This window comes from Gobio gobio, assembly GCF_949357685.1.
Source record: "Gobio gobio genome assembly, chromosome: 9".
In the NCBI taxonomy this organism is placed as follows: Eukaryota; Metazoa; Chordata; class Actinopteri; order Cypriniformes; family Gobionidae; genus Gobio; species Gobio gobio.
Window position 1 is genome coordinate 24,224,547 of NC_137115.1, and position 18,189 is coordinate 24,242,735.

General features: G+C 37.4%; 1 protein-coding gene across 1 annotated transcript in view; it reads right to left on the minus strand.

The window, feature by feature from the left end:
• dhx36 (DEAH (Asp-Glu-Ala-His) box polypeptide 36) overlaps positions 1 to 14,614 on the minus strand; it is a 77,607-nt gene extending 62,993 nt beyond the window's left edge. The window contains exons 1-6 of the mRNA XM_079824910.1: positions 14,131 to 14,614; positions 13,493 to 13,632; positions 13,144 to 13,381; positions 12,998 to 13,036; positions 6,952 to 7,122; positions 5,730 to 5,809 (exon numbers count right to left, since the gene is read on the minus strand). Of these exons, the coding sequence (XP_079681036.1) occupies positions 5,730 to 5,809; positions 6,952 to 7,122; positions 12,998 to 13,036; positions 13,144 to 13,381; positions 13,493 to 13,632; positions 14,131 to 14,421 (959 nt within the window). The 5' untranslated portion in view covers positions 14,422 to 14,614. The remainder of the gene's footprint in view (positions 1 to 5,729; positions 5,810 to 6,951; positions 7,123 to 12,997; positions 13,037 to 13,143; positions 13,382 to 13,492; positions 13,633 to 14,130) is intronic.
• Positions 14,615 to 18,189: the final 3,575 nt, after the last annotated feature.

Consider the following 18,189-nt stretch of genomic DNA (forward strand, 5'->3'; position numbering starts at 1 on the left):
AAGGGCTCAAATGTAAGAAAGGGGCAATATGTATAAAAAAAATAAATAAATAAATTAAAAAAAAGTGTTTGGATACTATTTTATATTTTAGCAAAAAGTCTCATGCTTATCAAGCCTGCATTTATTTAATCAAAAATACAGAGAAAAAAAAAAACATATTGTGAAATATTACATGAGGGTTTTTTTTTTACCTTTTTATTAATCAAATTATATATATATATATATATATATATATATATATATATATATATATATATATATATATATATATATATATATATATATATATATATATATATATATATATGATTAATAAAAAGGTAGAAAAAAAAATTAAGAGCATCCCATATCATACAAGAGCTGCAAGTAATTTTCTCTTTGCCTTTTGTTGTTTGATTCACATTATTGGCTCAATCGTCACCAGGTTTATTAGATGCTGCCCCTTTAAGATGCAGATCTAATATCATTCTCCCATTAATTTCTCCCAGCTATTTACGCCCATTTAAGCTAAACTGTGTTTAAGTGAATACTCTCCAAGAGTATTGTGTTTGTAAACACATTGTATTGTGTTTGTAATAAACACATTATTGTGCAATAATGTGTTTTTGATTGACATTTCGGGCTCCAGTCCAATCTCTACATAAAAATGCTCTTTTTTTTATTCGGGCTAGTTAAATTCTTTTCGGGCTACCAAAATCTCCAGAGTACCTGCCCGAAGGGTTACCAGGCATTTTGAAAATTTGCGACCCCTGGTTTTTCGTTGAATGCACGCGCTTCTCACTGGATCTCACAGCGCCGTTTACTGGTCACGTGACTTGAGACCGATCCGTTTGGACTTTGACCCGAGTGGATAAATGGTCTGTGCGGCGTGGTTCAAATGAGTAACAACTCATGCTACCTTTTATCGACAAATTTGTCGTCTTTGGATGATAACTCAAGGTTAGTTTCACTTTTGATTTAAAGGGGTGGTAAAACACATTCTTTTGAAGGCTTGACTGTGTTTGTGGGGTGCACTGTAACGTGTTCATGCTTCGTTTTAAAAAAAAATTGCCTTATTTTTCATATATTTGACCTTTATTCTACACTGCTCTGTCCCTCCTTGTAAAACGGTCTGATGCTTTCCGGGTTGTATGAAGCCAGTCCCTCAAAAATACGCGATGGGCTCAGATTGGTTAGCTGGCCCAGTGTGTTGTGATTCGCTAACCGCCTAGTGCACGTTTGTCGGAAACGTCACGCCCCTTACCTTTACCGGAGGCTGTGCTTAGGTCAGTATTAGAAACAACGGCGTATCAGACCCAGAACATTTGAGTGAAGATGATCGAGCAGAACCTGTTCAGTCCTCAAGAGTAAAGACTGCGGATCTATAATCGCTACTGAATGGCACTTTAACTTTTGTATTTTTAGAACGATTATAGCCAAATATCTGTCGCAAGAACTAACCCAAAACAAACACTAAGCACTGGCTTTAACTAGTAAGTTAGCCAAATCACACACAGAACCATGTTTAGCATGCCTGTAGATAAACAATACATAAAAGCTCTAATCAAAGAATCATTTACACTAATGCCAGGTTCGCTGTTGAGATTTTAACGTTAGTGTTTGTAACGTTAGGTGTTCGTCGGATAACGTTAAGTATGAATGAGCATTTAACAGACTGGTTTGCAGAACAGCAATGTCATCTGTTTACTTCCTTGCTACAACCTATTACAGGAAAACACATCGATGAAAAATAAATCAGACTTACAGGTTGTGGCCCATTAACAGCTTCTGTTTGTAAATCCAGCTTTCAGGACAAGCCGTTGTGCATATCCTGTATTGAACTCGCAAAGTTTGTGGAAGTTGTCCTCCGTGAAATGTGCAGCGCGCGCGTCGTGCATCCACGCACCGGCAGTGTTTTTTTCACGCAGCTGACGTTGTGCAAATCCGGCATTGAAATCGCGAAGACGGTGGATGTTTTCCTCCGTGAGATGTGCTGCAGGGAGCCCCGCGCGCGTCTGTTCCCCGCGGTCTCATACACACGTGCAACATGTTGTATGTTAAACGCTCTGCAACACACCCCCGTCCCAAGGAAGGCTGAACAGAGCAAGTACCCCAGACCTGCAATCCGGATGAAAATAACAGCGTTTCCTTGGCATCGCGGCAACAACACTCCAGCCTAACTATACCACAACATCGCCGCGATACAAAATGGCCTCACCCCCCCTTATTTAATATTCTCGGAGGAGGGGTTTATGTAAATATTGAGCCTGGTGATGTCACCAACCCTGGAGGAATGTCTGTAGTCGCCTACAGGCCGTTTGCTGTAGTTCTTAGAAACTGATTTCTTTAAAAGCAAATATCTCCCTTTGCTTTAAACGTTGTAACTTTGCAGATGTTGTTTATGCTCAAGCAGCAACATTACACGCTAGCTAAAGTTAGAATAGTGAAATCGTGGTTTACCACCCCTTTAACATTCGTCGCTGCCTCCACTATTTTTTTCCTTCTCGTGTCGAGTTTTCTTTGCCAGTAGAGAGTGTACTTTTGATGTGCAAGTTAAAAGCTGCACGCTGACTGGCTGTTGTCGCGTTTATTTCTGCTGTATGATTGGGTGTTGGAGCAATCCATATTGAGTAAAAATGTCCAGAGCTCATTATTGTTATCGACATCAATTTTATCGCAATTTTATAAGCCTGTCATTTTGAGATATAGGCTATTTTGTTGTGTATTTGATGGTTTAGTCGCGCAAACGAAGCATATGTGCAAGTCGGTCCGTTTCGCAGCGTGCGTACACACACACACACACCCGCCTTGAACTTGGAAACAGCGTCTATTGCGCGGATTGTGCTTTTAATTTAATCAAACACGTTCTGCAATTTAGCCAAAGTGGAGAGTGCATCACAGATTGTGCTGAATCTGACATTAAATGCATGTTTGTTGGGGAGAAATGACAGCGCGTCAAATAAATTATGAAAGTAAAATAGAAAAAAAGTTATAAAAGTTTAAGTTTATGAAAATGTAAAAATATATATTTTATAATAACATTTTATAATATGTATTTTACAAAAAAAATTTTACTCTAAAACTACAAGACAATCAAAGCCAGAAATATGAACAAGTTGTGTTCAAAATTTTAGGTTGATATATCAAAAAATTTGCTTTCAGTAAGAGTTTGTTTGGGCGCAGTACCAAACTTTTCCTCTAGATGACATCCAAGCTCCATTACTAACCATATAAGGGCGCCTCCATTTCCATATGGTTTGAGTGATCTGAACCACATATTTTCATACATTTTATGAAGTAGACATCCTATTCAGAAGTAGTATAGGCAGTTTAGCAGTATTTGATTTGAATTAAATATAAAATAAATATAAAATGACGTGCATTATAGATCACTGCTGCATCACAAATGGCAAATCTATATATATTTTCCCTTTATATTTAAAACATTTCCAGAACTTTTTATCTCAAAAAATTGACTGGATGTTATATTTTGAACTCTTGGCATGAAAACAAATTGGTTGTCTACAAATCTTTATTTTTTTCTGTGTTTATCGCTATTTCAAAATAAAGGTCTGAACTGAATATGAAAATATGAAAACTAGAATTTATCAGCTGCATCTCTACACAAGGGGACTAGCTAACGTTACTCTGAAGAGAACAGCAATTTAGTAAGTAGTTAAATACGTTTTCTATTGTTTATCATGGCCAGTCTCTGAACTTGTGATCACCTCCTCTTCTGTAACTTCCTCATCCGATCCTTCATCTCTGGATGTGAAATAATCCTGGTGATGTCAGTGCCCTAAACGATCATATAATGGATTAAGCAGATTGAGGCGAACGAGATCACAAAAGCGATCAGTTACTTCAGACTCCGTTGTTATTTTGTGCTCCGCCATCTCACGATACGATAACGTATTAAATAAAAACTTTGCGTGCCGTAGTTTACATAGGACTGGAGGGAAATGCTTTGATACACCTTTATTTTACATGTAATGGGTTTAATTTGATGGATGAACTGTCTTTCTGGTGTTAAGAGACCGAAAACTGGCGTTTTTTTTGTTTTTTTTTGCACCTCCGGCGGGCATGATCTAAACATTAGAGAAAGACACAGTCTTTCCAGCTTGCCGCTATAAATCGCAATTTTTCTGCACTTAACAAGTGATTTTTGCCAAGATATTTTTAGAAATGATAGACAAGATGTTTTAGAATAATAATTTAATGAAAACCCAATTTTGACAAAAAATGGACATTCAACCTATTCTTTGACTTTGCTGAAAACGTTCCAGCGCGACATACGACGGGTTTTCCCAGATCGCATCACATATTCTGAGATCTCTCGTTTTCTAGGCCTGTGTCTATAAAAGCTTTTCTTTGACTAACAAGGACGTTTTCAGCTCTGAAACTTACAGGATATTCTTATATCACGATGAACTTTTATATACCAAAGGCTCAAGGGAAAGTTGATTTCTCAATTCATCACCCCTTTAATGCACTGTGAATTAATATATGAACAAACCATGAACAGCTGTATTATTATGAACTATCGTTGACAGAGATTAACTAATGCTGAACAGAGGTGTTGTTCATGGTTAGTTCATTTTAACTAATGCATTAACTAATACAACCTTATTTTAAAGTGTTAACAAATAATGTTTAATAACTTACCAACTCTGTGAAACACAGTGTATATATGACAGTAAACTAATAAAGCCTATATCCAGTCTTAGCTTGGGTTGAACATATTTAGTGTTGTGTGTTCGGGAAGCTGCAATGACGGAAACAGTGACAATTTAAGAGTGTGTTTAGACTATTAAGGAAATGTAATTTCGCCAAAGAACTTACTACTTTACATGTATTTTTTTTGTTGCTGAATGAAAGAGATTGCATGCGCAGTGGAGAAAATTGTGAAAATCGATGACTGTGTGTGTGTGTGTGTGTGTGTGTGTGTGTGTGTGTGTGTGTGTGTGTGTGTGTGTGTGTGTGTAAATGTTAAAAGGTGCATGGATTTACACCGGTATTTCAGTTCTGCTGATCCAAAAAAAGACAGGTCAGGACAGAAATTCATAGAAATTTCAGTTCAGTTAGAACCAAATACATGTGTTTTTATTTGTGTTTTTGATTGACATTTCGGCTCCAGTCCAATCTCTACATAAAAATGCTCTTTTTTTTATTCGGGCTAGTTAAATTCTTTTCGGGCTACCAAAATCTCCAGAGTATCTGCCCGAAGGGTTACCAGGCATTTTGAAATTTTGCGACCCCTGGTTTTTCATTGAATGCACGCGCTTCTCACTGGATCTCACAGCGCCGTTTAGTGGTCACGTGACTGAGACCGATCCGTTTGGACTTTGACCCGAGTGGATAAATGGTCTGTGTGGCGTGGTTCAAATGAGTAACAACTCATGCTACCTTTTATCGACAAATTTGTCGTCTTTGGATGATAACTCAAGGTTAGTTTCACTTTTGATTTAACATTCGTCGCTGCCTCCACTATTTTTTTTTCTTCTCGTGTCGAGTTTTCTTTGCCAGTAGAGAGTGTACTTTTGATGTGCAAGTTAAAAGCTGCACGCTGACTGGCTGTTGTCGTGTTTATTTCTGCTGTATGATTGGGTGTTGGAGCAATCCATATTGAGTAAAAATGTCCAGAGCTCATTGTTATCGACATCAATTTTATCGCGATTCAATATGATATCGTTTATCGGCCCAGCCCTAGATTACAGGATTAAGAATGACTTGAGATATGATTTACTCACCTCTGCAGACGGATCTGATACCCACATGACTTCCCTTCACCCACCGGCTCTGCCCTTTCTGCAGCCACTCTCTCTGCAACCTAAATACAAGCACTTAATTTTAACCACACACCTTTTTAAAAAATAGAAAAATTATTTAGTGGGACGGGACCACAGATACTCTACACATGATGTAGGAAGAGTAGGATAAACTATGCTGCTTTTTAATGAAGTTGTCCACAAATCAAGGAGAAAGAATAAAAAGAACAACATTTTATTTCTGCTATATATACACTGAACTTGAAAGTGTCTGTCCAGAGACAAAACTTGTCCAATGTTAGAGATCATTATTTATGTTATATTAAAAAAAACCTGAATCCAAGGGAAGGGAATAGAATACAATTCAAAGGTTTTTAAAGAAATGAATACCTTTTATTTAGCAATGACGCACATTAAATTGATCAAAAGTGATAGTAAAGACATTTATAATGTCAAAAAAGCTTTCCATTTTAGATAAATTATGTTCTTTTGAACTTTCTATTCATCAAAGAATCCTTACATTTTACACAAATGTTTTCGACAGTGATGATAAATGTTTCTTGAGCAGCAAATCAGTACATCAGAATGATTTCGGAAGGATCACGTGACACTACTTTACTGGAGTAAAGGCCCTGATATACTTCGGGCAAAAGTGAAATCGAAAGAACAAACTGATGTAACGTCATTTCGAACAAAATCAGTCCAAAACGAAGTTCGTTTGGAGTTCGTTTTTTGGGGGGAGGGGTCCAGAAAGCTCTCGGATCTTCATTTGTGTTCCGAAGATGAACGAAGGTCTTACGGGTTTGGAACAACTTAAGGGTGAGTAATTAATGACAGAAATTTCATTTTTGGGTGAACAAACCCTTTAAATGACACACAGCATTAGTGGCTGTTGTCAGATCTGCCTTTCAAACGAGTCTCATTTTCGTACAACTCTTTACATTAATTTAAGACTGCTCTTATGAGGATACTCGACAAAACAGACATTTTTAAATAAGTGTGTTATTGTTCATTCAAGCGCGAAAGTTAACTCGATTCTGGCGCATTCTCTTTTGTCTTGTCGTGCTTGAATGGTTTAAAAATGTGGTCTTGAAACTGTAGCCTCCAGTATAACAGGATCATGCTACTCACTAAAGCATTTGGCACACTTTACCCTACAAACACAAGTTTGAGGCAAATACTAATGAGAGTTTATTGTACTTACAGATATGGCACTGATACGCCGTGGCTGTGTGCAAACCACCCTGCAGAGAGAGCCCATGCCCCTCTGGATGAAGTCATCAAGGATGAATTGAGTAACCTGGGTGGTCTTACCACAGCCTGTCTCTCCACTGATTACCAGTACCTGGTTAGCACTGATAAGTTTAACCAGCTCCTACAGTAAGACAAATGAGAGAACTAAAAATAGTAACATTCACTGGGTGATCAGCAAACTAAAACGCTTCTTCACATTAAAACTAAAGACTAAAGGAGATGTAAACACATCATTCTTACACTGTAAATAATGTTTATACATTTTTACAGAAAAATACTGTAAAAATACTACAGTTAAAAATAAATAAAAGTTAATAGGTTACCTTACCATATACTGTGAAAATCTGTAAACATTGCGTGTAATTTTACTGTGAAATACTGTCAAATTTATGGTTTTACAAAAACTATGAATTACCATATAATAAAAAGAACAGTAAGCTTTTGTATTGGGAAGCTGAATTTGACCAGGAGTCCCTGAGTTACACATTACATACAGTCAAACCAAAATTTGTTCAGACACCTTAAAAAAAATGTCACATTATCACAGTGTCAGAAAAAAATTATCTGGATAATGTCAGATAACTTTGATAGAAGGGTATGTAATGGATTACAATCAACCAATCAGCTGTCAGCTGTTCAATTTAAGTACAACTAATTTAGGTCAACCAATTACCAAGAAATGCTTAATTTTGTTCAGTCTGTGGTGTAAAAGGTCGCATTAGCAATTAAAGAAAAAAACACTTAAGCAAAACATGGTCAGGTTAAAGTGTCTGAATAATTTTGGTCCCACATTTTTATCAGTAGTCCACTGTATGAAGACTTTTGGGGTGTAATACGTCACAGATTACTTTATTTTGCTATCCTCACTTACATAAATGAACTATAGTGTCTTGCACCCATTAGTAAAAAAAAAAATTATATCTGGTGTCTCAAAATGTTTTGGTTTAACTGTATTACAAAATGTTGTCCTTTCTTATTTTTGTTATCAGTTATGTACATTAGTGTGTTTTGTGTTACATTTTGTGTTATTTAGTTCATGTTTATTGCATTATTCTAGTGTCTGTGTGTTACCGGGATGGGTTTTGTCTTTGCGTGTATGACCGCCTTGTTTTAAGAGTGGCTTTTAAGATGTGGCTTTCTATTGTGCCACCTGCATTATTGTGGTATAGTTATCGGTACATTTTAGGGCAAAAGGGCAGGTTTTGGTAGTTAAAGTAGGTCATTACAGTTAATTACAATTGCTAAAACTCATTTCTCAATACTTAGGTCACTTAGCAAACTCTTCACACAATCTCCTAAAAAACTTTCATCTTGGCACAGCAGTTAATTTCACATTCAAAATGCACTAAAACTACCAAAACACTTCATTCATGTATCAAATTACCTCATTCTTCCATAACACAAGTTTTTCAACCAACAAACACACTTATCATAAAACGCACACCTAAAAAACACTAACATCAGGTACCATTATACAATGATTTCAATGATTCATTTTCATTTTTCATTTTCTTTTGTAAAATGTCTTCACAAAACCAGAATGACACTCTCTACTGCTTATAGTTCACTGCAGTTTGTTACATAGTCCATGTTTACATTTTGATTACAAGTTTTTCTCTTTTGAATGGATGGTAATGTGTAGGTGTTCAGTTACATCTAGTTTCTTTGAAAATATATTTTTTTAGATTCAGAATCAGGGTTCGTACACCTTTTCCAAGTTCAAGCACTTTCCAAGCACTTTCAAGGTCCATTTTAAATCTTGTTCCAGCACCTTACACCACCATAAATTACATACCAATACATAGTCAAAATTATTATTTAGTGTTTTTATCACATTAAAAGAGATAATGCTATAAACAGCCAAAATTGTGTTTCGTAATAGCAGAAGGATCAGATATTTAAGCAAATCACAAGTTTTATTTTTCAAAATGTATCACTGTCTAAGTAGACTTTGCTTACTATCTAACCTGCCTGAGTCAATGTAAAAACAATTACCCCAAACAAAATAACTCGACAGGTAGGCCTGTCACGATAACAAATTTTGCTGGACGATAAATTGGCCAAGAAATTATTGCAATAAACGATAATATCGTCGTTCTGAGACCATTTTCATCTAAAATAATGATAATTGCATAATAATGCAGGTAGACCTTTTCAAAGATCAATAAACTTTTATTTCTAAAGAATAATTAACACTGAAAACAGAAAACATTTTAAATATCCACAATAAATGAACAAAACAACCAAAAACAATAAAAGCAATGGACTCTCAGTCTGTTAACAAAAAATGCACTTGAATACATACCAAAAACAATAAATAAAATGGATGAAAACTTCAACGTATGGTATATATATAGGTGTGCATATTAGGGGTGGCACGGTTCACAAAACCCACGGTTCGTATCATGGTTTTAGGGTCACGGTTTTCGGTTCTGTACGGTTCTTGTTGTTTTTTCTTTTAATCGTTAACACTCCCGAAATGTACTTCAGCATATGATATTTAGCTTAATTATCCACAATTTAGGATACAGTATTAAAAAAACTGCCAACTTCAGCCTTGTTTAAACTCGACGCGTCCGCGTGAAGCCTTGTTTATACTTTCGCCTGGCTCCGCAGCGCGAGCCTCCGCTGACTGCGCGCGTATGGCAAGCCAAAAGGTATGGAACGCCAAAAGGGTCAAAATACGGCAGTAACCAAACGCCTGGTTTATAGAAAGCATCGTTATTTGCTGCATTTTAGACGAAAAGACGGCGCAAAATACGGCGTTCTGTAGTACAAGCGGCGTAAATTAACGGTGTTTCTGCTGTGAAAACGCCGTTAATATACGGCGGTTTTGATCCAATCCAACGGTTTTGATCCGATTTGTTTGGCGTTCCATATTACGCCGTCATTTATGGTGCTTCAGTCTGTCAAAGACGGCGTAAAAAGCAGCGTTTTCTTTAATATTCAAACCAGCCCCTCCTTTTACTACACAGCCCAGCCCCATTAAAAGGCGGTAAGACCTGTGTAACGAGTGGTTATTTCAGTCAAAGTTGCTCTTCTATCAGCTTGAATCAGTCGGCCCATTCTCCTCTTTTTTAAATGTGTTGCAGGTCTGAATGACAGGAAAGGATGCATATTTACAAATGACATGAAGTTGACCAGACAAAACATGAAATATTTTGTGTTCTTATTGTCTGCAATGAAATACAAGTCAAAGTAAATTTAGAAATCACTTCTTTTTTTTTGCGTTTTCCATACTGTCCCAACTTTTTCTGATTTGTGGTTGTATATTCTCATCAGTGTTCTATCAGCTATGACACATATATCCTAGTGTAATAAAGCATACATTTTCATTTGATTTTACAGTTTATTTTATTAAATCAAAAATCCAAAAAGGTGTGCATCATACCTGACACCTAGATGAACACTTTACAGTCAGTTTTATGACTAAGTAATTCTCTTTAAATGCCATTCAAGTTAGAAATAGGGATGAAACGGTATGGAAATTTAACATCACGATTATAGTGACCCAAATTATCACGGTTATCAATATTATCACGGTTTTGTTCAAACGAAATGAAAGTGTTCAAAAAGAACAGATGCACACACTTAAAACATTTCAACAAGTTTTATATTTGAAATTCAACAAACAACAAATAACTAAAGCAGCTCTAAGCACTTTTTTAAGCTAGATTCTGTGGGATTTCCTTCCTTAATGGCCGTCATCAATAGCAACGCATAACACATAAATAATAATAATTTGTCGTAAATATAATCTCTAATATTATCACTGTAAATATATTCCCAAGCAATATTCTCATCAGTGTTCTATCAGACACATTTAAATCTAGCATATTTTGTGTTAGAGCCCAAACAGTATCCTAGTGAAATAATGCATATCCATATTTCCATATGATTTGACAGTTTATTTTATTAAATATCAAAATGTGTGCATCATACCTGACACCTAGATGAGCACTTTACAGTCTTTTTATGACTGTCATTCTCTTCAAATGCTATTGAAGTTTGAAACGTGTATAACGTTACCAATGTTGTATGTAACTTTACAGACGGTCCCTAAATTCGCCTGCGTTATGCCAGTCATATCAGATGGTTCTGCTGTGTTTTTTTTAAACCATTTTCGCTGCTGAAATAGAACAAAAACAGTCATCCACTGTATGATGAGTGAATCTCCTGCGTACAACACACGTTTATCTCTGCTTTGAGTGCAGATTTCAGCGTGTGAGAGCGGCGCGCGCTCTGAACAAAACTCCGCTAATCTGAACGCCTCTGATTATGAGATATTGCATTCATAAACTCAATAGAAGCACGTGTAAGTGCTTATAATGCGCAACGCGATTATAACAGATGGCTTTTGAGAAGACTATTATAAGTTCAACAGCCAGAGTGGCTAGTGTGCAGCCGAAATAACTTTACACTCGCAAATGGCGGTTGTTTATGTCAAACCCTGATTATTATCCCTTAAATGTCACCCTAGTCTTGTCTGAATTTTTCGTTCGCTTCACGTTATTATTTCCCAGACGTAGGTTTGGTATTGAGGTCAAAGTCCACTTGCCTTGCGTTCGTAGTTTTGAAGTGTTTTCCCTATTACAGCGACTTTCTTCTGGCATGTTTGCAGACAGGGTGACCATCTTAGATTAAGTTTCCCTCAGGACTTTTGTAAAAGCCAAAATATGACCACGCCTCAGATTTGGTCCTTTTAGAGTCTGAACAATCCCCCGAGTGCTGTCACTGCTTTCTGCCATTTCTTCTCATTCAGAAAACAGCGCTGCGTCTGCGCCAGACTGCCGCTGACTGGACAAGATTTACCGCGAGTTTTCACAACCGTGATAATCACACGCGGTTTTAATCATAATAAAATTTTATACGATATTACTAACCGTCACTAAATTTTATCGTGGTTTATCGTGAAACCGGTAATCGTTTCATCCCTAGTTAGAAACGTGTATACTACTAATGTTTTATGTAACTTTAGAGACGGTCCCTAAATTCGCGAACGTCAAGCCAACTTTTTGCCAGTCATACAAGATGCGCTATGATGCTGTGTTTGTTTGAACTATTCTCGGTGCTGAGATAGAACAAAAACTGTCAATCACTGTATGATGAATGAATCTCCTGCGTACATCGCACATTCATCTCCGCTTTGAGTGTAGATTTCAGTGAGTGAGAGCGGCGCGCGCGCTGAACAAAACTCTGGCTAATCTGAACGCCTCTGATTATTGCGCAACGCGATTATAACGGATGGGTTTTGAGAAGACCATAATAAGTTCAAAGTGGCTAGTGTGAGTGTTACACGCCACAGCCGAAATACACACGCAGATGGCGACTGTTAATGTCAAGCCCTGATCATCATCTCTTAAATGTCACCCTAGTCTTATCTGAACTTATCTGCTTTTTTAAATGTTTGATTGCGGTCGTTGTGTTGTACGACGCGAGGGAGCTTCCACCTCTCTGAATTACGGTTTTGCAAACATTGTCTTGCTCTGCGGTGTTTCCAGTGTGAAGTATTTCCACACAGCTGACATGTTGGCTAGCCACAATGCTGCTCAATGCTAAACTGCTATCTGGCTGCAAACTGCGGAATGGATTTCCTGAGCGGGGCGTGTCTCATTGAGCAGACAACGTTTAAGCGCAGACATGGCTCATGGATATCGAATTTTTCCGCAGGTTGTATCGGGAAAATCTGATACGTGAATTACGCTGGTATCGGTCCCGATACTGGATCGGATCGGCCCCATCCCTAGTGCATAAAGTTTTGGTGGTGTTTGTGTCCAAGTGAAAAAATAATTCATGTAATTTGAAAGATGTCATCATTGAATGTATTTTGTGCCAAAGCAATGATAAATTATCCACAGTTTCGATCACATAGACTGCTGTTGTGATCACTGTGTGAAGAGTTTTGAAAAAGTTACCCAAGTATTGAGAAATGGGTTCTAGCGATTGTAAAAAAAAAAAAAAATTATATATATGAATCACAAATGGGTGACATTTACCTCTCTCATTCCATAGGAAGGGAGCTTTTCTCTGAATTTCTGAAAAAGGAAAAGCCGCATTAAAACAAAGTTGTGGGCAAAAGCATATTTCTGTTTTCTTTTTTTGACACATGAAGGTTTAGTGAATATTTCTCTGTCTGTCTCACCAGCATTTCAATGTATCTAGCATTATCTTTTTTCTTCTCCAGATCTTTCTTGAGCTCTTCATCCAGGGAGGGTTTCCGCAAAACATCCTGGAATAAGTATTCCAGATCAGCGTCATTAGGGTCCTCTTTCACATTTGCTTTTGCTCCCAGCTCATCCTCCTGTTTCTCCTCTTTAGGCTCAATTTTCGGCACTTTCACAATGTTCTGAGGTTCTGGAGGATCATCTCCGTCAAAGTAACTGCAATGCAGACACAATTTTGTTAGGCATTATTCTGGAAAACACCTTTTTAAAATCCATTGACATGTCCATGATTTCAATGACTATGATTGTACAATATTGATTTTGTACCTGTGGCCACTGGGCTCCTCCTTCACTCTCCAGCTCTGAGACGTGGAGGGATGCGGGTCCCTGCCCAGATCTCTTTGGACAGAATTCAGCAACTGAGTAATGTGCTGCTCTCGTGATTCATCCATCTGAACAACAGCCCTCTAAAATGACAACCATTCTCAGTCTTAAAATACGCATAATTGTATAGATATTGATTGGTCAAATAAACATTTTCCCAGTCTGCTTTTTAAAAAATTATAGCACTTTAAACTTTGTATCTATATATCCAACAACATAAATGTCTCTGAACATTTGAATTTCTCATGATCTTAAAATCCATTAGATCTAAAGACTTGATTTAACGCTATTTGTTTTGTAGACAAACATAAATGGTAACGGTACTCAAGTATGAATTTCATGCACAATTTTACTTTACTACAACTTTTTTACTTTTTAGAATGACTTTGACCAAGTGGTGATGGAAATCAGTCATAATTGCATAAGGTTAATAAATAAAACGATGTTTATCCACAGTAAAAAGTCTCACAAAAACCAATATTATACCACTGACTTACTTATACAAGCTGCCAACCTCAGACAACACATTACCAAGAATTAAAATGCAACTATATTTCATAAACAAACAATCTACAACTCACAGATTTCCTCTCTGCCTCAGATCTTTTAATGCCGCCCCATTTGGCATACCACAGTCCAATTTCTCGACCCTTCAAATGGGGTGGATGTTTGCCTCTTCCTCCTCCTCCTCCTCCTCCTCCTCTTCGTCCCCTTCCATGTCCTTGCTCTTCCTTTGAGTCCCAGTCGGAGCTCCTCGTGTATCCTGCACCCCCACTGGAGCCAGCCCCTCCATCCCACTTGGACCCTCCATCTCCGAACCGCCGACCCCCTCCTCTCCGACCGCGTCTATTACCGTACCCATGATGACTCATGCCGCCGGACTAATATAGCACCGGTCAGCGATCATATAAACCAGAGCAGCTGCTGCAACTCTGATGCCTGTTTAAAGATAATAAAGTGTTATGATGCCTCTGATTGTCATTTATCACTACGTACTACAGTCCAACATAACGTTATGTTCTCAAATATTTGAACGTACACATATGACGTACACATATGACGAACAGGTTAAAGCCGAGGCGACTAATATTGACGTTATGGCATGCGATTGGTGCTGGCTGCGCATGCGCTGTAAATCAAAAATCCAAGCTTGTGTGTGTGTGTGTGTGTGTGTGTGTGTGTGTGTGTGTGTGTGTGTGTGTGTGTGTGTGTGTGTGTGTGTGGCTGCGTGCGTGCGTGCGCGCGCGCGCGCGCGTGTGTGTGTGTGTGTGTGTGTGTTTTACTGAATTTACTCACCTAAATCCTAAATAAATCATATGTAGAGTTAATATGACAAAATTTTCATGAAGCAAAAACTATACTTAATGTGGTTTTGTTGTCTAGAATCTTATTAATATTATACCTGAAAAAACAAACAAACAAAAAACCAGCTTAATCCAGCCTAACTCCTGTTTTGTTCGGGGGAAGCACGGGGGGGGGGGGGGGGGGGGGGGGGGGTAGGTCTATTCCAGAAAGCAGGTTATGTGACTCGGGTATGTTTAAGAGTAAGTAAGCGGTTAACTTCAAATCTCGGTTCCAAAAACGAAGGTAACTTTCAGGGTATGTAAGTAGTCATAGCAACTCACTCTCTGAACATAACCTGCTCCGTAGCAGGTTATGTTCCAGGGTTAGTTTGATTCAGAGGTATTCAGATGTTTTTTATATAATTAATATAGTTATTAATATGATAAAATTTGTTTCAGTTATATAATATACAATATTATACATTAATTCTAAAGAATTAAAATAAAAAATTATAACATGTTTAAATGTGAATTCAGTTCAAATATATTTATTATTTATTTGATTGTTATCTCACACATGGATCTTTCAATTAATTAGCATCAAACAAACAATATAATCCTAATTCTCAGTGAATAAAGATTACTTATTAAACAAAAAGATTGAAAAAAAATTATTGCACAACCACCAAATAGGTGGTGATGTGCACTAAGTAGGTTATGTAAATCGCCATTAAGCAAAAGAAGAAGAGGAAGTAGAATGGCACGCTTTTTCTTAGCGCCTGTTTCCATGGTGAATCATCGATTCGTCGCTCTGTTGAGAATGTCTTGCGTTTTAACCGGGAACATACTCTGGGTTATCTCAAGTGAACTCACTCCAGGGGCCCGTTCTTCGTACCTCGCTAACTCAGTTAGCTGGATTTGATTGTTGACGATTTGGCATGATCTTGGATTGTTTGGTTCTTCGAAGCTCATCCTGGACTTGCTGTCATAGTAACAGGTCCGTAAGCTTAAACCTGCTCGGGAGCAGGCTTATTTCATGTAAACAGGATTAGATTGCATCTTGAGGTGATACTTAAAATCTGTCCCAGCCACTGCTACTTTATTACAAGAGTGCATTACTGAACCAGGGGCAATAATAATAATTTTAAATAATAATATAAAATTTTTATATTGTATATGTATATGAGAATGTATAATACTATAGATACAGCCACTTGATTGAGCGATTTATTTGTGATGGAATAATTACTGTATATAATTTTGTTTTTATTGGTTTACACACATGTTGTACAGCTAATCTGCATTAAGTGATCACGGATATTATGGGAGTGACTTGATGCAGCGCAAGAGAGGATAATTTGATCTTGACCCATAAGAAACTTAAATACTGTCACGTTACAAATCTGCTTCAAATTGAATGAAAAATTAAATTACAACATTGAAATAAAAATGTAAAGGGTGTACAAATACTGTATAAAATCGTGAATATAAATAATTGATAATCATGTTTAAAAAAAACAAAAACATTTATCATTTATCTATTATAACTTTTATGTTGGTTTGGTCGTTTGGCTGTTTCCTTTTAAAGGTTCAGAAATTCGTGGGTTTTTTTTGTGTAATTTGTCAAGTTTTTTGCCAGGTGGCTTTTTAATTATATGATGTCATTACGTTGCTGTCTTGACGCCAGCCAATCGCTGCATTGCTGATCGTGGTTTCGAGTATCGATGCATCTGCCCTCTTCAGGGAAAAAAAGAACGCTCAGTGATCTTAGATCATTTAATCCAGATATTTTAATCCAATCCGCAAATTCGTTTGAAGAACCAAATTAGCCAGAGATCAGTTATCACGATTAAAAGATCTGGGATCTGTCAAATCATCTTAGATGTATTAAGCGAGGTACGAAGAGCGGGCCCCTGGTCTCGTTTTTGGAACCAGCATACCTTGAGTAAGCGAGGTTTGGGTTAATCAACCGGGAGTTCAAGGTATAGGCCTATGTGACGATAAATTAACCTTGCTTTCTGGAATACCCCCAAGAAGTGCACAAAACCAGACAACATATATTCAATCATAATAATAATAATAACAATATTAATAACAATACGTTTTATTTATATAAAGCCTTTCAAGAACCTTTACATTATATTGTAAAGGTTATTTGACATAATATTGACAAATAACACAAATAATACAGATGAACAATCGGGGAATAACAAAGGAAACAAGCAGTCAAACGGTGAGCATACAAGACAATAACCGTATGGATCTGACAATGTATATCCTATTGTATGAAAAGTTTTTTATTTATTTATTTATCTTAATCCCATCAAGTTGGGACATGCTGGCACAAAGGCAACACATTATTTCTTTAATTCAGTGAGTCCAGTGGCTTAAATTCCCTCACCCATGTAAAAGTCTTGATTGAATGCATTATCCAAGAGGATCACCTCACCAGAAACATCCCACTATCAACTGTAATAGAATCATTAACAGTTGCGGTTGAACATGATGTAACCAAATGGAGGGAAAACGTATACCTCTGGGAAGAAAAAAAAATCAGAGGAAAAAAAATGCAAATGAGTTTTCCCACACCGAAAACAGTAGCGCATCAGGGTGAAGGTTTAATGTTAATCTCAAGACCCAGAAACACTAAAATGTTCACTTAAATTCTCCATTGGTGGTGTAATCTTATAGAAACATTTACATTTAGTCATTTAGCAGACGCTTTTATCCAAAGCGACTTACAAATGAGAGCAATAGAAGCAACTAGAACAGTCAAGGGCAACAATATGCAAGTGCTGCACAGAACAGAATTTTTTTTTTTTATAAATTAGACAGACAGAAAATGAATAGAATGATAAGTGCTATTCTTGATTGGTCAGGTGCTGCTGGAAGAGATGTGTCTTTAGATGTTTTTTGAAAATGGCTACAGACTCGGCCGCACAAATTGACATAGGCAGGTCATTCCACCAGGTGGGGGCGGTCCAGGAAAAGGTCCGTGAGAGCGATTTCATGCCTCTCTGGTATGGCACCACAAGGCATCGTTCACTGGCAGAACGTAAGTTCCTGGAGGGTGTGTAAGTCTGAACAAGCGAGTTTAGGTATATTGGTGCAGAGCCAGTGGTTGCTTTGAAGGCGAGCACCAGTGTCTTGAATTTGATGCGAGCGGCTATTGGTAGCCAGTGCAGACTGATGAAGAGAGGTGTGACGTGCGCTCTCTTCGGCTGATTAAAGACCACCCTCGCCGCTGGTTGAAATGAGAAGTAGAGTTGAGTGTCGTCGGCATAGCAGTGATAGGAAAAGCCATGTTTCTGAATGACAGATCCCAGTGATGACATGTAGATGAAGAAGAGAAGTGGT